At 43.6% G+C, this 23,479-nt stretch overlaps 1 protein-coding gene across 1 annotated transcript in view; it reads right to left on the bottom strand.

Annotated features, from left to right (window-relative positions):
* The window catches only part of nrg3b (neuregulin 3b), a 211,646-nt gene extending 192,582 nt beyond the window's left edge, over positions 1–19,064 (bottom strand). The window contains exons 1-2 of the mRNA XM_084937696.1: positions 17,767–19,064; positions 16,472–17,340 (exon numbers count right to left, since the gene is read on the bottom strand). Of these exons, the coding sequence (XP_084793822.1) occupies positions 16,472–17,306 (835 nt within the window). The 5' untranslated portion in view covers positions 17,307–17,340; positions 17,767–19,064. The remainder of the gene's footprint in view (positions 1–16,471; positions 17,341–17,766) is intronic.
* Between the last annotated feature and the right edge of the window lie 4,415 nt (positions 19,065–23,479).

Genomic DNA, 23,479 nt, shown 5'->3' with positions numbered 1-23,479 from the left:
ATCCAGGATAGACGTCAGAGAATCAGATTAAAACTGGATTTTTCTGACGTTTGAAGACAGTAGCCATCTGGTCGATAACTCTCAGTGCATGTGTGCGGCTCTCCCGCATAAGAAAAAAAAAAGGAGGGGAAAAAAAAACTCAGGGATTCATTTAGATTAGTCGCTTGCTGATCTTCCACTTCCTCTCACAATGAGTAGACAGGGTGGCTTTCGGTCAGGGGAAGCTACCTCTAGAAAACACATTCATGCTGCTAGCCAGACAGGAAGACATAGGGAAAGAAAGAAAGGGTGAGAGAGCCAGCAAAATTCCGGCCTACTCCTAGCCAGAGAGCGACAGAGAGAGGGAAAGAGGGGAGGGAGGAGAGAGAGGGAGGGAGGGGGGGGGGGGGGGGGGGATAGGACAGGAGAGGAGCAGGAGAGCAGTAATACGTTTTCATCTGAAATATTAAAGCCTCTGCATTAATCTGTCTTCGCTCTCCCTGGGGTGCTGGTGAAGGCTCTCTCTGTCCTAGAGTTCCCCTGGAAAAGGACAGAGGCTGACTGCCACACCTCCTGCTTCTCTTCAGGACGCAACTGCCTCTCCACCACTCCTTTCATAATGGCCATTTAAGTGTTTGAGTGGGAGTGGGCAGTGCGCTAAGGTTTTCTGAAATGGCCGCTACAGGCTGCAAGCGCCGACTGACCAATTTTGAACTTAAGGACAATGGTGATGGGTTTTTTTTTCCACACTTTGAAGAGTTAAAAAGTTCTAAGTTCAATACCTGACAAGCTGATGAATAATGGCTGAATATTTATAGTTTTTTAATATCAAGTAAAACGTGTGTTTTTTGCTTATTATCATTATTATTATTATTATTATGATTATTATTATTATTATTATTATTTAGATCAATATTAGAAGTTGATAAATCAATTATTTAATTTGTTATTAACTAATTGAATGAACAGTTTTAGCAATTTACAGCGAGCAGATACAAATTGACATATATTTTTAAATTTTATTAATTTTCTAATTCATTTTTTATCTATTTTTTATTTTGTAAAGTTGACAAATTACTTGATACTGGAAATACTTCCCTCATTATTTCAATTCATCATTCTGAGAAATTTAATAGATAGCCAAAATTAATGAACTTTTACTACAGCTGAGTAAGTAAGTGTCCCGTCTGATGCATCAATGGCATAATTAATATTTTAACCTTAAATGGACGCCGATGCCAAAGTCAGCAGGTCAGTTTAAGAGTCTTCATTAACGACTTAAAAAAAGGCAGGTCGTAATGAGTGCTCTCTCGGCTGGATTTTTGGTCCTTCAAAGCCTTCAAGCTTTTAACACCTACTCTAAATGTTCTGCTGGCATCTCATGAAGGTGGTGGCACCCATCTAGTCTTTATCTAGGCCACCAGATCCGCAGCTGGACCCATCTGGCCCAGCTTTCTCCTCGTTCTGTCGCAGCACATACACACTTGCACGTGTAGGCACACACGAAATCCATCACGTACACACACATACACACACACCAGCTGTTGTGGATTACCAAAGAACAAGTGCAGTATTTTCTGACTTCTGGCCAGTGTTTGATGGCCTCACCCTGGATGTGACCCAACACATAAGCACAGGCTTGGTAATTATTACATACAATAACGCAGGGTGCTTTGCTTCATATGTGCACTGGTGACAAGCTTGTGGAAAGAGTGAATTGTGAAAAATGGCAGGTAAGAGTTTGTAAAGAAGTAGTTATCAGCATCCATCACGCTCACTGAAACCCAAAGACTTTGCAAGTTAGCAATAAAAAGCACATCGTATAGATAGTACCAAAAGACTTCACTGTTTGTGGTGCAAAAATCGGACAACTTAAAACAATCCCAAACCCTCTGCCAAGAAGAAGCCCATGAATTATGCCTTGTGCTTTCTTATCTGATGGAGCGCTAACATGGCCACTCAGAGAAATGTGGGTTCTTTTAATCAAGACGGTTTCCACTTCTGAGAAACAGGAAATCTGTCTGGCCTCACCTCCATCTATCTTAACTTCCCTCCAAACATTGATCTTTGCACACTGACCCTCCAATCTTCCCACTACCCGATCTCACCTTAATCTTCATTATTCTCTCTAATGCCACAGACTCTTTCTGGATGGAGTGTCAGTCCCATCTTCACTAACCCTCACAGCATCCAGCGGTCCCATGCCACCCTTATTTGAGACACACACACGCACTCCACAAATTCAAAGACTACGCAGTCCTTTTGTAAAACAGACGGTTTAGGAGTAACAACATGCAAAATAGTCACTTGGGTACCCAGCTGAGGCTTTAAAGCTTAAGTTATTATGAAGGGGATAGGGTGAAGCCGTTGGACTGAGGCAACCTCACCAACTGCTTTCCCACAACTGCAATAAAATATTCCGTCATATCCCTCAAGCATCCCTGACTCCAGCTGGGATCAAAGAGTATACTTGATGACTGAGAGAGAAGTGCATATTAGTGCCAACAACGGCGCTGTCTCACTTGCACCGAGCTCTTCATTCCGTTCCATTAATGGCCGTCATGGAAAAACACATGATAGGGTTTGGTGTTTCCATTTCCTCAGTAAGTAAAGATGCATTAGAGCAGAAGACACATCGGAGCACGGAAAAGTCTTTGCATGTTTCTTGTCTCTGCTGCTGGCTGGTTTGTTTGCACTGACTTAGCAGTCGACAACAGTGAAAATCTCACTTTTAACGCGCCCTCCCAAGCACAGCAGTAAACAGAACAACCTTAAAATTATGAAAGGCTCAATATGCACAACTTTTGCTATTCAAGAGATCAAAACAGGCTCCACATCTCACTGTGGCTGTATTCCTTTCAGGTCGACTGTGACAGGTGTTTTATAGGAAGGAGCACTGTTGTTGTGGATGTCCTATCAATGATTCAAAGCTGCACATCAGATGGAAGGGAGAGACAGAGAGAAAGATGTCTCTGCCTGGATGTTCGGAGGCGAACTTTCAATATATAATTCACTGAGTTGTCTGACGGATGGGGTGTGAATGTGATGGATGCTCTTTCAGTCTAGTGAAGATTCAGCGTACTTAAACCCTGGATCTCTTAGGCCACTTTGAGTATGAACTACACCACTGCCAAATGTCCTTTTATGATCTTTTGATCCTTACACTGTACAGCTGAAGAACCGAAGCACTACACACACGCACACAAAAAGCACGCACCGAACAGGTAAGTCGCTCTCGCACACATTCCTACAGAAGATAACTGACAGCCGGTTCTTACAATTAAACCGGGAGAACAGCAGAAACTCTCCAGTAACTCTCCAGTTGAGTAATCAAACGCACACAAGTGCAGTGAGTAACAAAAACACTTCATCCAATTTAATACTGGCAAGTGTGACGTGTGATAAATGTATTTACTCCCCATTGATTTTATTGATGTGCATTACAATAACAGCACCTCCGCTGACCACGCACTGTTTCCATGAAAGCCTTTGTGGGTCAATCACGGATTTGCAATTGTGTTTACTCAAGCAGAAAAGGGTGCTTGACACAATTTAAATGAAATAAATATCATTTCAGACCACCTTTTTTTTTTTTTAAATAAAAAAGCTTCTGAGCAAAGATCCACAGTCCAAAGAGTGTGAGTGTTTATTGTTATGTTTAATCGGCAGGCTCAGGCAACAAATCCATGGAACGGAACCACGTAAGATGGCAGATTAGGGGAATACGGAACACACTCTGGAGTGATCGCTACGCTAGGGCTTTTGTCTTGTTATCTTTGGGAGAGAGTTGACATTATCCCCATGGATAAGGTTTTACCATGCATGGATTACCGCATGAAACAAGCTGTGTACGCCCCCAGGAAAATAACACGAGAGGACCTTAGTTGATCCCATCTCCCTCTCCACTCGGGGTCCATCCCTCACTATTCATCACTGACATGATTGGCACACCTGGGGCTTCTGACACTGTGTTTGAAAATAATGACATCTGCTGTAGTTTCACAAAGAGCATTAGGTCATTTTTCACTGTATACTGAACAATGGGTTGTGCAAATACTTAAGATTTTGCTTAGTCTTTGAGGCCACGTTAAATGTACATTCCTGCACAGATCTTTTCATTAACAACTTTTCATTCAATTTACACATATCAGGCTTGAAACCGTAAGGCAGCAAAATGGCCGAGCTAAAAAGAGACACGATCTAAATTTTGTATGAGCAACATAATTCTAAATAAAAAAAGACATGACGAAACGTTATTGAAAGGGACGCCCTTTAAAGCGCTCGACTGAAGTAGCCTCCTTAATATCTTCAGAAATGGTATTCCACTGTTTGGAATCTGAAAGCCTAGTTTTCTTTCTTTCTTTTTCCTAGTTTTTAAGATCTAACGCAGCGAAGGATCAGACTGACTTGTGGACAAACATAACACAGACTCTTCCATGCAGGCTGGTCCTCAGCCTCTTAAAGCTTTGTGTACAATGAGAAGTACTTTAAAGATATGCCCAAACGATACACGGAGCCAGTGCTCTTCAAAACACAGTGCTGCTCCACTTCAATTAGCACGATGCGCCGTCTCGTTTTAGTTTTGATCAGAAGTCTTGCAGCAGAATGTTGCATATTTTGTAGCTTCTCAAAAGACGAAGGCGAGCAGAGCATGCTATCAAGACAGCTTCTTCTACACAACATCTCATCCATTTGATGAATGCACAAAAAGTTGTTGAAAATAATTTTATGAGACTTGAAACAGGACCTTAACTGAAATGTTCTTCGTGACAGCAAAGTCTTTGGAAGGTTTTAAATAGAAAAAGAGGCCATTTGAACCTCAATGTCTAGGTCAGGTTTGTGTAGGAGAGACTCAACGACTGCAGCAGCTCTGCGTCTGGAAAAATCCTATTGTCAGGGGATGTGTTTTTAATTTTCAGGACATTATCTGACACTCTGTTATAGTCATGCTTAAAAAAAATCTAGTGAGAAGACAGCACAGAGAGGATTTCCTTTCATCTTTAAAGGCTTTTTAAGGGAGGAAAATCGATGCAGAAACTCCTGGAGTATGAAGGTAGTATTTCTTTGTGAAAATATCTCTATTTGTGCAGTAATTTGATTGTTGGAAGAATTTGGTAATTCCACCCCTTGTGCCATTTGGGGCCTTACATATCACCATTATGTAATGCCTCACAAAATAACAGATGAATTGGATAATCTATTTGTAATCCCATTTCACATTTGCGGTAAGGTGCAAAAAGACGTGAATGGAAATTATTACATAAGGAACTGAGCTGTTATGGAAAGCAATGGCTGCTACACCTGTGCAGCTTAAAGGTTTAGCCCAATATGAACAACTAAAGAAATTCAGGGTCCTATTTTGAGCACAGCAGATATCAGCGATGAAATAGGCTCGATTTCTTGTCATAATTTCCTTGGGAATTCTTCTGGAGGAAGTGGCGACAGTAGCTAATATGGAATGATGAATGATACCCTTATCTACACTCCTCAGATAAGAGCTCTTATTGGCTGGTAGTCATATTATCAGCGATGTGAGGTGACTGGAAAAAAAGGGAAAGAAAGCTTGCAAAGAAGAAAGGAGACAGAGGAGAGAGGCGTGAGGGTGACTTAAAATAGAGGACAGAAGGATGAGAATTTCAAAAAAAAAAAAAGAAAGAAAGAAAGAAAGGAGAAACTAAGTTTAGAGGCTTGAATAGTGATAGTGATAGTGGGAGGGAGGCGAGAGAGAGAGAGGATGAGAGAGCAAGAGGTGACCTCCATCTTCACCTACACCTCCACACGCCAAAACAACCCTCTCCATCTCAACCAGGGCATCATGGCACGTTTCCCGTCACTGGGGGTGGCAGCAGGCCACACATTGCAGTGAATCAATCCGACTGCTGCAACCTCCGCAATCCACACTCTCCTGCAGGCTCGTCATGTACCCAGATGCTATGTGCGAACCAGGAAGTGAGAAATCATGTTCTACATGCTGCACGCGCCTCCGTTCAAAATCGTGATTTAAACATATCTCTGTGCTGAAACAGCTGAGGTCTAGATACAGATAACTTTGGAGGAAATGATGAAACGCTGTCTACTTTACAGCAGGGGGGTTATGTTTATACCAACAAGATTAGTGCTAGTTGGAAATTAACAAAAGAGTTGCAAATATTTTATTTTATTTTTTTTAATTAATTATCTATTTAAAAAGTAAATGTAAACAATAATACAATCCACAAGCCTGCTATCGTACGTTACTCACAGTGTTCTCCTTTTATAACCCCTCATGCAGCTTTAGAGGATTTGTAGGCCGTAAAAATGTTTTTCATAATAGTTAATGAAGGTTTTATGCAACCACTACAGCTGTAATTTATCCAGAATGGAATCCATTTATCTAACAGACTAGGGAAGAACTAACCTAAATCACAAATGGCACTGCCACTTACAGTTCCCTGGCAGACAAAAATTGGACGTTATTAGATTCTTCGCATCCCACCAAAGCCTGCCTCAAAGCCACCATCACCGCCAACGCGTCGAGGCCCCACTTCCCTTCTTTTCTGCCTCTTTTGTTTGCAAATTGATAACAGAACCAGAGACCCCACAGGGTCTGTAATTCAATATTGGGATCTAACGGTCTCAGATCAGATATGATGGACTGTAATGCTCTCTGCACTTCCACATCCACACACGCTCCTATATCTCAGAGCCCCTCGAGCTATAGGGAAGTAACTGGGTTCTCTTCGCATCGATGAGCGAATAACTAACTGAATGAATGAATGAATGAACGTGTGAATGAATGATGGGGGTTTTTGAGAATTAGAAGCAGACCTAAGTGAGTAAGTGAGTACCCACTGTGTTAGACTTGCATTTGACAGCTGGTGATTGAACTGAGCCTTAATGAGCATTCCCTAAGTGTATGCATATCACCACCGTCACTAAACCAAGCCTTTAAAGCTGCCTCCACTACTTATTTCTTTCAATTTGAAAGGATATAAAGTGGGAGACACATGGTCAGAGACAATAATGTCCACTGTTTACTTTTCATAAGGATTATTCTATTCCTTAGGCTAAGAATACCTTTATTTCTCTGTGGAAATATTAGTAACAATTTCCTCTGTGGGGAGAGATATTGCCACAATTATTAAAAAACAAAGAGCAAAAATAAGCTAAATCCTAAAGTTTTCCTGTGTTTGCATCCAGGGCACTTATGAATATTGATGCCATTGCCCCTGAATAGCAGCCTATTGAAGCTAAATTCCATGCACTTACATCCTTTACATGTTTTTGCCATAATAGGATTATGCACAGGACAGGCGAAGTGCTTTATAAAAGGGAATCTTCATCAGTTATGCACATTTCCGGCAATACACATTCCACACGGTATTCTTTCGGTATATTAATATTTCACCTCCCTCAATATAATGCTACTCCTCGCAGCCATCTCTCAGTGGACATTTTGTCCACATGAATCACACAGTGATATTATGAAGCACTAAGATGGCTTCATTCAGTACTTAAAGTAGAAAAGTTTCTCCTCAGTGGATAAACAGGATATGGATGACTGCAGTGACACACTGCAAATATACTTGTACCCAGACAGAAATGGCTGATTGATGACTCACATTTCAGGGCAGCTGAATAAAAAAACAAAGCAAAACAAACGAAAAAATCAAAAGAGTATAAACAGATTTTTTTTGCTTCTCTTCAGCTTTTTTTTTTTTTAAACTTTTCTGTCTCTTTAAGGTCTTGCCTGTATAGCAAGATTGACAGGGAGTGAGATACCCGTCTCGAGCCACATTCCCTCAGGAATCACTGACCTTTTACCACCAGCACGAAAGTCATGTATAATTTAGGTTCCGGGAGCTTAAGGTTAGGGTCGGGGACATTGTTGCAGTTAGGCTCATATTTAACCATCAATGCTATCTCTTTTTCTAGAATGTTCTCAAAAGCCGACACTAATAGAAGCTGCCGATTGATCAGTTGGGTTGATATCATCAGCTGATATTTTCTATTTGTGGCACAGTGCTGTGGTGGTTAGCAATGCTGCCTCACAGCAAGAAGGTCCTGGATGCAAATCCACTCTGACGTCATTCTGTGTGGAGTTTGCAGGTTCTCCCTGTGCCTGTGTGGGTTCTCCTTGGGTAGTCTGGTTATCTGGTGATTCTAAATTGACTGTAGGTGTGAATGTGACTGAATGGTTATCTGTCCAGGGTGTTCCCTGCCTCTGCTCCTATGACAGCTCCAGGTAGCCCTCAGAAGAAGACTGATTAGATATTTGCTGATCTATACTAATGCTGGTATTTATGACAATTGATAAACATTAAAAAAGTAGGCCCTGGAGAAAAACCCTTCAAGTATCTTATGAGTGTTGATATTACATAGTTTGTCCACCACAGTGCAGTTTGAAGCTTCGCTGTTAGCAACACAAGTGTTTGAAATATCACAAAAACCAGTTTAGAGAAAAAATACCCACTGATACAGACGAATATCAGATTTTTATATCACCAAATATCACTATCGGCACTAGTCTTTAAAATCTTCTATCAGTCAGCCTCTAGTCGCTAGCAGCAATCCACAATCCAGCTTGATAAATTGACCATTGTTTTCTCAATTTTGACATTTTTGTTTCATACAGAAAATCTCAGAAGTTTCAATTTTCTACAACATAACAAATGCAAACATCAAAATTCCTCGATTCCTCCCTATTTGAAAAGAAAGAACTTGTTATTTTTACTTAAAAGGTGAATCTGCAATACTGGCCATTTTTCTTGAATGCCAGAATCAACTCAAAGAGTTGCACACTCTTACCAGAAGTTGGTATAGTGCATGCCTTTCCCATTTATCTACATAACAAAAAAACAATACAGCTTCCCACACACATATGCATAAAATGTATGTGTACTGTATAAAATAATACACTGATACACTGATAACTTTGACTGATTTGCATTGCTTGCTGATTCAGTTCAGTATAGAACAAACCATGCAGACATTGCGATGACAGGACTGAAATGAAATACTTGTAAAATTCAAATGCGGATAATACCTTCAGGGCAATCTGCATAAAAATGAGAGATAATAATAGAACGGCTAGAATGGTGGTCTGAGATATGTAAAATGTCTGGCTGAGGCCCATTCAGTTAAGTGTGATGTCTCTATGCCTTTAACTTGTATCTGGATCCTCACTTCTGAGGCCTGCTCTTGAGGTTTTTGACAGTTTTTGCTCCAATAAATTTTTATTTTTTTTTATTTTTCTCTTTTGTATCCAACATACCCCATTTCTCTCCTCATGCCATCGTTCATTCTTCCTCTCTTCCTCTCTCTTAGCCATCCTTACTCGAGGCTCTCTCTCCCTTATTGATTCTTTGAGGTTCAGTGAATAGAGCCGAGCACCAGCAATGGAAAGGGCATGGGATCAATTCCCACAAAATTTCAAACATTCACTGGGCTGTCACTCTAGGATAATGTGTCTGCAGGCTTTTCTTTCTGCTTTGTTATTGGTGCCCATCAGTGTCAAGTGTCTCTGCTAGATGTTCAGGGCCACCACTGCACAATACTGCACACATCTTCTACTGTCTGATGAAACCAGGTAATTCTAAATTCATAACTCCCTGATATTTTTTAAGCTCTCTGCTTTATGACCTTGATAAAAAATAAATAAAAGGTTGTTGTTGTTTTGATATTGTAGGTGTACAGTTGTTTGTATGTTAGAAACACTAATGGAAGCCATTTGGTACAGTGTAAGAAGAATTATAGGTAGTGCAGTATGTCTGAGTGCATGGCCTTTCCTAATGCCATCTATAGCAGTGCAAATATGAATAATTTCTATTTGTGTCATCTTACCTTTCACACAAACAATCTATGGATACAGAAACAGCTCCTCACTCATTTTAAGCAATTAAGCATCTAAATAAGGGTTTGGTATACAGCTGTGCTAAACAAAGCTTTCAAAAAGCTAACTAGCATTCACTTTAACAACATCAAAATATCTCTACCTTAAATGGGACCATCATGTTGCTCTTCTGGAGCCAACTAGCTAGACTAAAATGTAACTTAATGACTTTCAGCCTCAAATGATAGAAGCTAGGGCCATATAAGCCTGCCTTCCAACTAGGAAGGTATTTGTAAATCAGTGCAGCTGCACACACTGTGCAGAGGCAGCCTTGCTTGGGCCGGCCTCAGCGAACAAGCAGAGCATGTCTCGGGAGAGACAGAGGGGCCTCAGAGGCAGCCTGGCAAATCTGAGCCTGACCTCCCTGGAGAGAGCGAGAGAGAGGCAAACTAGATTTATATCTTTGTTTTTAATCCCCCTTACACGCATCACTTGTCCTACAATAATACTTTGTTCAGGCTTCGTGTATAGTCAGGAAGCAACAGAAACAAACAAACAAACAAACAGAAAATCAGGGCTTGCATGTCAAAAAAAACTTTCTACTACTTTTTTTTTTCAGTAACATCAGAGAAAACAAATCATTTACGGTTTATTGTTCCTACATCTGTGAGGTACTGTAACTGGCTCGCTTTTAACCCTAAAATCATATTATGATGTTATTCTGACTCAAATGAAGTAAGTACAGTTTATTTGAATGGCACATTTTCAGTTCAAGTGTATTTTTACAGCCCCAAATCACAGAAACAGTCACCTCAAGGTGCAAACTTAAAGACCCTACATTTAAAACCAAAGCGCTTTACAATAAATCAATAATAAGAACAATACATGAAAAGTAAAAGTTGAATAAATATAAAATAAAAACGTTCCTAAAACACACTGTTCACATAAAACAGCATGGCACCACCAACCTACTCTCCAACCATAGTTCCAGAGATCAACTGATTCCAAAAGCCTGACAAAAAAAGGCAAATCTTTAGTTCAGATTTAAAGACAATCCCAGCCTTTGATTCTTGTCTGAGGTCATTCAGGAGATCATTACAGAGTCTTGGCGAAACAAGAGCAAAGGCACGACCCCCTTTTTTAAATAAGCTTCGATCGCAGGATGGTTAAGGCTGATTGGGGACTAAACCTTAATGATTTTGAGCAAGTGTATGGACGGAGCATATCTATCACATTCAAGACCACTGAAGTCTTTAAAGGCTTTAAATTTGTGTTGACATTTACTTCTTATTAAGCTTTTTGCGAGTGTATTTATTTGGCTGGGGCCCGTCACTGTAACTGAGATGCCCATCTGTTTAATGACATTTCCAGGTAACAATGAATCTGTCGAGGCTGCTAAAAATAAAAACGTCCAGATTGTCATTTATCATGATCAGAGCTTTTTATGCCAAATAATTTCGTAAGATATGTGTTAACAAGCTCAAAAAATCTGTTAATTGCATACAGGAAAAAAAAACAAGCAGCTTCAAGATGAAGGACTAAGTAAAATTTCATTTCCTTAAGTGACAAGGGAGCCAGGCTGATCATTTAAACCTATAGGGAATAATAACAACAAGACATTTTGGGTTTTTTATGCCTTCAGTGCTCAGCTGTTTTGATTTAATAGCTGTTTTTTTAGCCAATTGAGTTACAGCTGCCTTGATGGCTGAATTTCTGGCTTTAACACACTTTGATCATGTTCCCCAAAATGTAAAAAGTGCTGATGCAAACTGGGACACTTCCCACATATAAAGGCGCTGACTGACTCTGCTCTTTCTCTAAATGAGGAAATAGCCATTGATTGCAATAAAGAGCAAGAGAGACCTTTGAGTCGCTTGCAAAAAAAAAAGAAGCAAAATTTGAATGTGGCTGGTGATTCACAGGTCTGTAATCAGGCTAGTGAGATGTGGACGGAATTACAACCACACTTTACTGAAGATTTCTTACAAATGAGGCGAGAGACGCATGGGCCCCGAGCCAACACAGAGTCTCATGGTTGCCCAACAGACATTCATTGTGCACTGCTCCATTTGCCTGTTATATCCCTGCTTGTATGTAGAGAGTGGAGCTGCATACATAACCTCACATAGAGAAAAACAGACGAGGGATTCATGCGTACGGGCACACACATGCTTCACGGTTTCCTTTGTGTTCACGAGTACGTATCGGCAGTTCAGCGACTACTCATGGATATGAGCTAAGGAGCTAAAGTAAAAGGGGGACAGAAAGCACAAAAGCAAAGCAAAAATAGATGGTGGAATACAATGACACAGAGAGCGGACACAATAACCACGGGGAGAGAGGGAGATGGGGGGGGAAAGGGAGGAGAAAAGAATACAAAGGGACTAGGTAAAATATGTCATTATCCTCAACAGACAAAGATTTTCTTTCTTCCAGGACACAGGGATTCATTTAGATCTTCACCAAACGTAGCAAGTGGTAGTGAAGTAGAGGGAGAAAAATGCTTTAGAAAACCTACCTCCTATATGTCGTCAACCTGAAACCAAAGACTGTACATTATAACAACTTAAAAAATGAAATCCCTTTTATCTGAAGTCACGGTTTACAGGGCATTTTATCACCTGCCAAGAATTTCCCTGCGTGTTCTTATGTTGTACTGCACAACTAAAGGCTCCTATAGCAAGCGTGATACAACTGAGCCTTAGAAGATGTTTTCCTTTTATGTTGGGGTTTTGAGAAAAATAAAGCACATAAAGACTGAGCAGGTTATGGAATTAAATGTAATTAGCAGAAGGGTTGTGAGAATGCAAGTGATATCCAGTAAATAAAATACTTCAATATTTGAGCCCATAGCAACACCGCAGGAGACGATGCATAGCAGAATAACATAGCAACAAGAAGCTTTTCAACACTGAGTGCAGCCTTGACTTGACAGAATAAGTATCAACAGTTGTTGAAATAGACACTGAGAACTAAGCTGTACATTCCTGGTGTCTATCCTGAGGGTTACAGATGTTTGAGTTAAACTTACACAAATTTACTTTGACATTTCAAAGTATATAGATATATACACATAAATATGCATACATATATTGACAATACTGTGACACTATGAAGTCCATATGAACTTCATTTCCTCCATAATGTCATTGAAAAAGCAAATTTTCACATTTTTTACATTCATTTATTCTGAACATGTGATATTGGATATTTCAAACATTTATTGCTTTAATTTAGATGCATATAGCTTATAAATCATGAAAATAAAAAATAAAAATCAGTATCTTATGTTGGTGAGAGGTTGGGTATTTCTCATCATTGTTTAACAGACTCTCTAATAGGTTCAGGTCAGGTGATTTGGCTAGCCAGTCAAGCAGAGTTATGTCGACACATGGTGAGCAAACCATTTGGTAGTAGTTTTGGCACTGTGGGCAGGTACTTAGCCCTGCTGGCAAAGGAAATCAGCATCTCCGTGAAGCCTGTCACCAGGTAAAACCTCCTGGTAGATGTGTGGGTTGATTTTGGACTTAATAAAACATAATGGACTAACCAACACCAAGACATGGCACACCGAATGATCACAGACTGTGGAAACTTCACACTGGACTTCAAAACCCTGGCTTATGAGGCTGACTGCTTTTCCTCGAGATGCCTCAGACTTTGATTTCTAAATGGAATGCAACATTTACTTTAATCTGAAAAGAGGACTTTTGGACCAATGAGCAACAGTTGAGTTCTTTTTCTCCTCACTCCAAGTAAAAAACTGCTGATATCACTGGTTCAGACGTGATAAGATATTAGGAATGCAACAGCACAAGCCTCAGTGCACTCCCTGTCAAGTTCTGGAATCAACTTTTCGTCACAATCAAGAAAATCAAGATTGTAGTCATCCACGTTACTTGTGCACCTCTTCCCACCACACTTTTTCCGTCCAGTCAACTTTCCATGAATACAGAAAGCTTTGATATGGCACTCAGAGAACAGCCAGTCTTTTCACCTTCTGCGTTTTGCCCTCCTTGTGGAGAGTATCAGTCGCCGTCATCTGGACAACTGTAAAGTTGTCTTCCCCATGATTTTGCTGTGTGGACAGAACTATACTATGAGACAGATGCTATTCGTACGGTTTAAATAGTAATGTACTCAAACTTGAAAAGAATGAATCACGATAGGGGATTTCTGATTGGCTGATCATGGGCTACAAGCTGTCATTTTTCACACAGGCTTCATTCAAGTTTTGTTTTAGAAGAAAATCACTTTTGAATTTGTAGATGCTCTGACAATGATCAGCTGCGGTCATGGTTTGATAAATCTAGCTGTAAGATTTTCTGGTGAAGTATCTGGCTGTTAAAATGGCATTACTCACTGTAGAAGCGCAACATATTTTTACTTCAAATAACACATTTCTGGCATTGTGAACTACTACCAAAGAGCTTTCTAACTCTCACAAGTGATTTTGAGAAAAACGACAAGGGCTTAAAGTTTGTAACCTGGATTTGTTGTTCAAGGTTATAGTTTGCATTATTATTTTGTAACACAGAGATTCCTAAAACATTAGCCAAAATCCATACTTGTTGCTTTCAAGCTCAATAAGCCCCGTAGAGTTGTGTTTTGGTGCCAGTGAAGTGCCACCTGCAGGCTTTACTAAAGGATTCAACAAGTGGGCCAAAATGTCAGCCCACTCTGCATGATGTCAACAAGTGGGCTAGAAACTTCTATAAAAAAAACAACAACAAAAAAAACAGCATCAGCCACCAGTGAAAATTACGTTTACATTTCAAAGCTTCTATTAATGGAAGGCAGCTTTACTAAGTATGCTCTAGCTTGTGAAGCCTGCACCATTTTTATACTATAGAGTACAAACAGATGCTTCCTGATGTTCACACAAGGGGGTTGCCCACTTTGGCAGCTTTCAGCTGTTTGGCAGCTCTTTGTGGAGTGATATAATTGACTCTGGAGCAGTGGATTATTCTGCGCGAGAAGCCAGAAGACTGTCTTTATGCTATTCCTCATGCCACAACTGTTTTCTGGCCAAACAAGTTTACCACAGCGCCCATATTTGGGAAAATGAGAAAGGTAGCACAGCAGGTTTTTTTTGTTTTAAAAAGGTGGTTTAACATCCAATTTCCAAACAGCTATGCAGGAAATATGTTGCCCTAAGCTAAAGAAAAATATATCACTTAATCACTGTCAGTGGAGTATTAGCCACTGACGTGACCGGCGACGAACACAGAGATAAGAAATAACTTGAAGTCATCCGGAACTGCTGTCCAAACATATGAGCCATAGCAGAAATGTTAAGAAATGAAGGTTCAAGTTGTCATCGTGTTACTTTGTCACTGCCCTCTAGAGAAGTAGGTTGAAAAAAAGAACAGGAAGCTATCCAAAAATACTCTAATGGTGAGTCCAGTTATCGGAAGTGAAAATGCAACTGAGCCAGAATAGGGCACTAAAATGAAAGACCCCTACTTAAATCCCAAAATGCTCCCAACATCAGTGAGTTGAAAAATAAAGTTACATTTTACGTAGTCATACCCAGTGCTAATGATTACACACACATCATGCTCCACCCACATAAAAAAAAAGAAAGTCTGTGTGAAGTTCAGAACATGTCCCTTGTGGAATTGATCACGAAGCCTTCTTTCTTTACACAATGCAAAATATGCAAAATTCACAGCTCCCCTGCTTTAAACCCTATCTCCCTATAGCCTTTCCCTCACTTAGCCCTCTCCATCTGCCATCTCTCTCTTCTCACAACTCCTACTCTTCAATTTCCTGCTTTGTTGTGCTTCCCGCATTCACTTCCTTCCTTCGCCATCCTCTTCAACTTTATGTTGTTTTCAAAGCATTTCTCATCTTTTAATCCATTCCCTACCACATATATTTCCACTTGTCCTCGCAAACGTCATTCTCATCCCTGTACCCATCATATTTCCCCCTCTCAGTCTCTTTTTTATTAGTATCTCCTCCTCCTTGCCTCCCTGCAGTGTTAAAGCTGTACATGCGGCATTCTGCTCTCAGTATCCTCTCATCTAAATGGGATGTGTGGCCTTGTTATATCTGATTCCTCTAGACAAGAGGTGAGAGCTAACCTTTCTCCTGCTTCCACACCTCACCCGCTCCTGTTATTTGTTTTCATAACACAAATATGCTGTCCTCGGTCACAGCATCCATCAAAAAGCTTTAACATCCCAACTCTAGCAGACAAAACAAAATAAATTCTACGAAATGGAGCTCTGTCTTTAACGGTGCTTAAACCACTGTGTGAAAAAAAGAAAAACCTCCTCCGGAGGTAAGATTCATATCGGATTAATGCACAAGTGAAAGATAAAGACAAGAGGGGTGAAAATACTGAGAATATCCTCGGATATCTGCCTGTGCTAATGAATATGATTAATGTTAAGCTGCTAGAGTATCCACTTTCCATGTGGATATAGAAGGAAAAAAAATTATATTCTCAGACCATGAGTTACAACAAAGCATATCAGACGAAATAGGTTTTCTTTACCAAGGCACACAGGTAGAGATGATAACTCGTTACTGTAGTCAAATACCATCCTTCCTCTTATAAAGGCCCAGAGAAAAAAGAAGCTCTTATGGTACACTCATCAGGAGACTCACACGCATAACCTCACACAGCAGTACTCACTTATACAATTCCATAAATTTAAAAAGTGAACTTACGCGTCCGGAAGCGGTGGTGTGGGCGTGTGGCCGGGCCCTTGCCTGGGCGTCCATGATTCCAGCGTGACGTGGGCTTGACAGGGGCTGGCGGTTGAGAGGTGGTCGGCTGTACCTTAGCAGTGGCCTTCAGTGTAGCTGTAGTTGTAACAGATGTGGTAGTGGTGACGGTAGGAGAAGTCTGCCCTGGCTTGGAGTTGACAGCTCCATTACGTCCATTGCTGTTTCCCTTTCTCACATTACTTCGAGGGGTGACCTCCCTACCGCTGGATGGTGGAGTGAGTCGGGTGGCACGAGTAGCAGAAGTGGTAACAGTCCCGCTAACGCGGGTGCCAGCACGGTTATGAAGGTGTGGGGCACTGTTGCCATCTCCATTGGCAGTGCTGCCATTGGCCGAGTGATTAGCTGGAGGCCCTGATCTAGTTCTTGGCGCTGGAGCGGTACCGTCTGCAGCTAGTGGCGTGGTAGTTGACACCATTGCTGTTGTAGAGGCTGCTAAAGTACTGGTGGCAGTGGAAATGTCAGGCCCCTTGGGCATGGCACTGGGTTTAGAGAGAAATATAGGATCCTGTCCAATGCTACCTTTAGGATCCACTAGATCAGTGGGGACATAGTCTTGGACGGATCCCACCACAATCCATTTTAGCAGCATGAGACTGAGTCCCAGTCCCACAAAGCCCATGACTAGGGGCACGGCACAGAGCCAGGTCTGCTGGCGAGGCCACACGGCACAGGGGCCACAGCGGAGAGGGCCCGGGGCTCGAGGAGATGCCTGTTCTGCCCCTGGTTCCTCCAGCGTCATGGCTGCTAGAGTGCTTGCACCAGAACGATCGCTCATCCTGCTGGAGGTTTTTTTTGTCTCTTTTAAGGTACTGGGGAGGTCAAACAGGTGGCCAAATTACACAATGGCATGTAAGAGGAAGGACAAGTGGTGCAGAAGAAATGCTGTGCATCTTAAGTAAATAGTACCCACACAATACCTGGTCTATATGCCTTCATGCAGCAACATAAAACACGTACTAATGCACAAGCACCCACAAGCAGAGCAGACACGAGATAGCCTAAGTTACTCAGTCACGTACTAGGTGTAGGCTTACTAATTAAAAGCTGGCACGGCACTCAAACGCATACACGAGCAATATAACCTACACTCCCTCTGGCGGACAACAAACCAAACGCACATAAACTCACACAGACACAGAAATGCACAAGAATATACACACAAGCACACAGGTTATGGACAGGTGAGAGAGAGAGAGAGAGAGGCGGGGAAGAGGGTCGGGGGGAGGGCGCCTCACTGTAGTTTAGCGCTAACGAAGCGATGATAAATCCCAGGATGCTTCACTCCCTTGTTAAAAAGCCGACGCAAAAAACCGAAAGATATCGATCCGTTGCGTGGCGAGCTTCAGATTGGAGCTGTAAATCCATACGCGTGTGTGTTCGTGCGCAGACCAACAACCTAGGCTAAAGGCTGCACCCTTCTCCACTCAGCTGGATGATTATCGGCCGAATAAGGTCGGCAAAAGACAAATTCTTCAAATCACTCTACTCTTGGGTCTCATCGGAGTTTACTTTACATTAGAGCCTGTAGCTTATGTGCAGCCTACTAATGGGCTCCCTTTCCCACTTGCAATGTCTTTGTAGGCTGCTCCAACTTTGCCCCTGACAGCCCTTAGGAACGGCCACCCTTTCGGTCGCTCCAGCTGTCGATAATCCAAGCCGGTGAAGCCACCGAAACTGAAACGAGGCAGGGCAGAAGGGGATCTGATGTGATCTGCCAATGAGACTGGGGCGGTGTTGCTGTTGGTGGTGCCCTGAGAAGCGGGCTAAATCCAATTGATCCTGGTCTAATCCATACGCTGACCACCCCGCGCTGATTTCCCGGAATGACAGCGGCGTGTCTCCAGAGCAGTCTGATTGCAGTCCGTCCCTGTGATAATAGATCCGGTGTTTGGTGGAGGAGAGAGAAGAGAAAGAAGAAGGAAAAAAAACAGGAGCCCCTTACGATTCGTTTACCTTCGCTGCATTCCCACAGTGGTGCAAGCAGCAGAAAGGGAGACGGTTAGAAAAGAGGATGGGGAAGAGAGAGAGAGGGAGGAGGGGGGTACTGCTGCTCTGAAAAAATGATGCGGCGGCTGTTCTTGGAGGCTGCAGACTAGGGAGAGACAGAGAGTGAGGGGAGAGAGGAGGAAGGGGAGGGGAGGCTTGCTCAATCCGCGGTGAATGATGTGGGTTTCACGGCTCCTATCCCATCCGGCGCTCTCCTCCGGTTCATCGCCGTCCTCAATACTCCAAAGTGACGAATAGTGAGTGCCCCATCTTTCCCCGTAGACTCCACGGCTGTAGGTGTGCTCTGACTCCCTTATCAGCAAGAGAAGAGAAGAGGAAAAAAAGAGGAAGAAAGCGATAATTGTGGTGGGCAAAAGCAGAAAGATAGCGGGAAAAACAAGACAGAGAGCACAGATGCGTGTTGGCTAAAGCTCTGCAGCAGATGCAGATAGGAGGCAGAGGGAGGAGGCGGCGGCGGCAGCAACAGCGGCGCGCACCACACACGCACGGCAACGAGAGAGGAGAGGCGCTACCATAGACACACCCCAGGGAGCGGTGGAGATAGAGCGAGGGAGGGAAAGGATGAGAGGAGGAGGAGGGAGGCGCCACCCCGATGTCTTCCACCAGTGGCACACAAGAGCAAGCAAACCAAACACCGGGCTCATAATTTAGGCTATGGGCGAGTTGGAGCACTACTTCAACGTGATACTTCCGCGGGCAGCAGATGAATCCCGTATTTAACAGTTCACAGGGGACAGCGGTGCTTTAGGCACACAGCCAGCGTGGTTTTATGGCCAGTGCGACTTAGTGAAATGAAAAATGTGCGTTCGTACTTTGAGAAAGCCTACAGTTCAGCAATGAGACGTCAAGTGCCCGAACCATCAAGGCCTTTGGGACCTGCTGTATGTAAAGCATAAATGCAACGCAAACAAACAAATGTGTGTGCGCACAAGTAAACTTGGACGACATAGGCATTCTGCGAACTTGTATCGTCTTTTGAATTCTGAGATATAACCACCATTCGGCATCACTTGGAGCAGTCGTCTGTATTCTCTTCTTCGTTTTAAAATAGCTTGCAACTTTGTGGCAATAATTTCCTACTTGCGGGAGCTTTGGCTGTCACCAGAGACACATCAGTGTTGCTGTTATTTTACTACAGTACCTTTTCCCTGTTCTCCCTCAATTAATTTCAGTTGTATTGTCATTAATCAGAAAAGTGGCTAATTTTACACAGGTTGCACTCAGTTAAGGGTTACTCAGTCAGTTAGACGTCTCCAAGCCTGCAAATCGTCTCAGCTGTCCCCTTTTGTTATGTGCAGAGAAAGACGTTTGCAAATACAGAGACAGTCTTCAGTTTCACATGCACCATTGCTTGAAGTAAGGACTGTGGTCTTATTTAAGGCTGCCATCTGCTTCTTTGTATCATGATTGATTCTTTTTTAAATAGAGAAACGGGAGTAGTCGACAAAATCAAGAAAACCGTTTATCGTTTCGAAATGTGGGTGCATCTATATTGCTGTACATTTGAAAAGAAGGCTGAAAATGGGTGCGTGTTTTTCTCTAAGTATAAAAGGAAGTGAGAAGGAAAGGACCAAGATAAAGGGGTGTCTTGGTACTTGATGTGATTCATCAAGTATCCAAAACTCACAACAACTCAGAAAACCCTCCAAAAACTTAAACATCTGATATTGCATTCTGTCTTCTTACATATGGCAAAAAGTCACATTTTAAACTTCTTTTTTTTCTTTACATATTCCTTTACATTTTAAGCTGCTGCCAAAGCGGTTCCGCTTTTTTATGGACAATAACAACTTCCGTGACCCCGAAGTTTGCTTTTCATTTCATTTTCATAAACAACAGGAAATGACACAACCACAAGCTCCTTTTATATTCTTGCAGTGATCACATTTTTCATTAGTGGCTTTGCTAATGTTCACGATGAGTCTGACTGCACTGTTTACTGCTCTAGGCGCAGAGGTAATGTCCCGCTCTGAAGATGCTTTTGAACTTGACAGGCTGTCGACAGTCATTCTCTCCCAGGAACATACTGTGCTTCTTACCCCTCTCAAGTATTTGAAGATTCTTAAGAAGTGGAAAAAATGTGAGGATTTCCAGCAGAGGAATCTATTCTGTTAGAACTTACACGGATGGATTTAGTGGCAGAAACACACACGGGCACAAGATAGTAGTGATGCAGATTTATATACAATGATGGGGAAATATTTACAAGGGAAGGGGCTATATACAGTGACAGATAAAAATGTGCAAGGAGAGCAGAGCTAAAGAGATGAGACGGAGCCGAGGTATGCGGGTGGGCAGATGACGCACCGGAGCTACCTGAAAACGAGGGACAAACAAAGTTTACGGAGTAACGTCGATAGCCGAGAGTTAAACTAAAGTGGACGGGGAGAGTTAGAGAGCTTACTTGAAACACAGAACTACAGCTGTAGCGGTGCTCACAGACTGGTATGAAGTAACTCTCCGTCACGGATCCAAAGAAGCCAACACAAAGAAAACTAGGCAGGCGAGCAGGCAGCGGGACAGGCTAGAACAAAGGAGAAGCAGGCAGGAGATGGGTCCTAAAACATGCAGCTCAATAGCGTGGAATCAACAGATTCAGCTTGCACCAACACGTTACCACTTGTGACAGCGACAACACTCCGACACCAGACGTCCGTGACTCAGCTCCATAAAAGTGCTCACTGATGACGTCCGATGCGCCGCAGGTGTGCCGGAATGCCATCAAGCCCCGCCTCGCCTACCTATGCCAAAAAGGGAAACAAAACCCAAAAACAACAATACACCTACCCACCACCATCTAACAGTATCCCCCCCTCAAGGGACGCCTCCCGGCGGTCCTCCAGGCTTGTCAGGATGCCTCCTGTAAAAATCTGCAATAAGACTCGGGTCCACAACAAAAGCCCCAGAGACCCAGGAGCGCTCCTCCGGGCCATACCCCTCCCAGTCCACCAGAAACTGGAAACCACGGCCACGACGGCGCACATCCAGCAGCCGCCGGACCGAATAGACAGGGCCGCCGTCCACAACCCGGGCGGGCGGAGGAGGTTCCAAGGGTGGGCACAGCGGGCTGCAAGAGACAGGCTTGAGTTGAGAAACATGAAACGTGGGAGGCCGGCAGTTGCAGCCTCACAGAAACAGGATTGATGATGCGTTGGATGGTGAAAGGACCCAGGAAGCGAGGAGCAAGCTTTCTGGACATGCACTTCAGAGGAACATTTGCAGAGGACAGCCAAACCTGTTGGCCCACGGTGTATTGAGGCGCGGGCGTTCTCCTCCGATCAGCAGCACGGCGAGTCTGAGTTGCGGTCCGGAGCAGCGCTGCCTTAGTTTGGCGCCAGATCCTCCGACTGCGACGTAAATGGTCCTGCACCGCCGGAACCGCAATCTCCGCCTCCTGAGAAGGAAACAATGGCGGCTGATATCCAAGACATACCTCAAACGGAGAAAAACCAGTAGCTGCCGAGGTGAGGGAGTTATAAGCATATTCAATCCAGGCAAGATGACCACTCCAGGAAGCGGGGTCAGAGGAGGCCACACAGCGCAAGGCGGACTCCAGCTGCTGATTAGCCCTTTCAGTCTGTCCATTAGACTGCGGGTGATAGCCCGAGGAAAGGCTCACCCCCACCCCCAAGGCAGTACAAAAAGCCTTCCACACCCGAGAAACAAACTGAGGCCCCCTGTCAGACACAATGTCCAAAGGAATCCCATGTAACCGAAAAACGTGATCAACGAGCAAGCGAGCAGTTTCGAGGGCAGACGGGAGCTTAGATAGAAGGACAAAATGCGCCGCCTTGGAGAACCTGTCAACAATGGTGAGAATAACCGAGTGATTAGCGGAACGCGGTAACCCGGTAACAAAGTCAACTGCAATATGCGACCAAGGCCGACCCGGGACAGGCAGGGGGTGTAGCAGCCCGGGAGGGGCCAGGTGACGGCTCTTATTGCGCGCACAAGTGTCGCAGGCTAACACATATTCGCGGGCGTCACTCTCCAAAGTGGGCCACCAAAAAGAGCGCCTCAACAGGGAAACCGTACGACGCACGCCAGGGTGACAGGCGAAGCGAGAAGCGTGTACCCAGTGCAAGACGCGCGCGCACACGGCCGACGGAACAAACAGCTTGCCAGGTGGGCCCGAACCGGGGTCCGGGTCCTGCAGCTGCGCACGGCGCACCAGGCTCTCGATCTCCCACGTCACGGCCCCCACCACGCAGGACGAGGGGATGATAGTAGCCACCCCCTTAGACTCAGATGCGGGAGAAAACTGACGGGACAAAGCGTCAGGCTTAGCATTGCGAGAACCAGGTCGAAAAGAGATAGTAAAATGGAACTGGCTAAAAAATAGCTGCCACCTGGCCTGCCTGGAGTTGAGCCGCTTTGCACTCCGAATGTAAGAGAGATTTTTATGGTCCGTCCAAATCACAAACGGCTGTTCCGCCCCCTCTAACCAGTGACGCCACTCTTCCAAAGCCAGCTTAACCGCCAGCAGCTCACGATTACCCACGTCATAGTTCCGCTCAGCTGGAGAAAACCGCCACGAAAAAAACGCACACGGATGGAGACGGCCATCATCGGGCGAGCGCTGCGACAACACGGCTCCCGCACCCGCATCAGAAGCATCCACCTCCACAACAAACTGTCTGGAACCATCGGGGTGGACGAGAATGGGCGCGGAGCAAAACAACTCCTTCAACCGAGCAAAGGCCTGCTCGGCCTCAGGCGACCAACTGAAAACTCGAGCCGGGGACGTCAGCCGGGTAAGCGGAAGAGTGATCTGACTGTAGTTCTTAATAAACCGGCGATAAAAATTAGCAAACTCCAGAAACCTCTGCAAGTGTTTGCGCGAGGAAGGAGTCGGCCAATCAGCGATTGCTCTGATTTTACCAGGATCAGGCCTAACTTGCCCCTTAGCAAGGACATAGCCCAGGAACGACACAGAACTAG

The sequence above is a fragment of the Perissodus microlepis genome, chromosome 8 (genome assembly GCF_051167445.1).
Source record: "Perissodus microlepis isolate ML-2025 ecotype Zambia chromosome 8, ASM5116744v1, whole genome shotgun sequence".
Taxonomy (NCBI): domain Eukaryota; kingdom Metazoa; phylum Chordata; class Actinopteri; order Cichliformes; family Cichlidae; genus Perissodus; species Perissodus microlepis.
The sequence above is the reverse complement of the archived record's forward strand: the minus strand, read 5'-3'. Positions and strand labels throughout refer to the sequence as shown.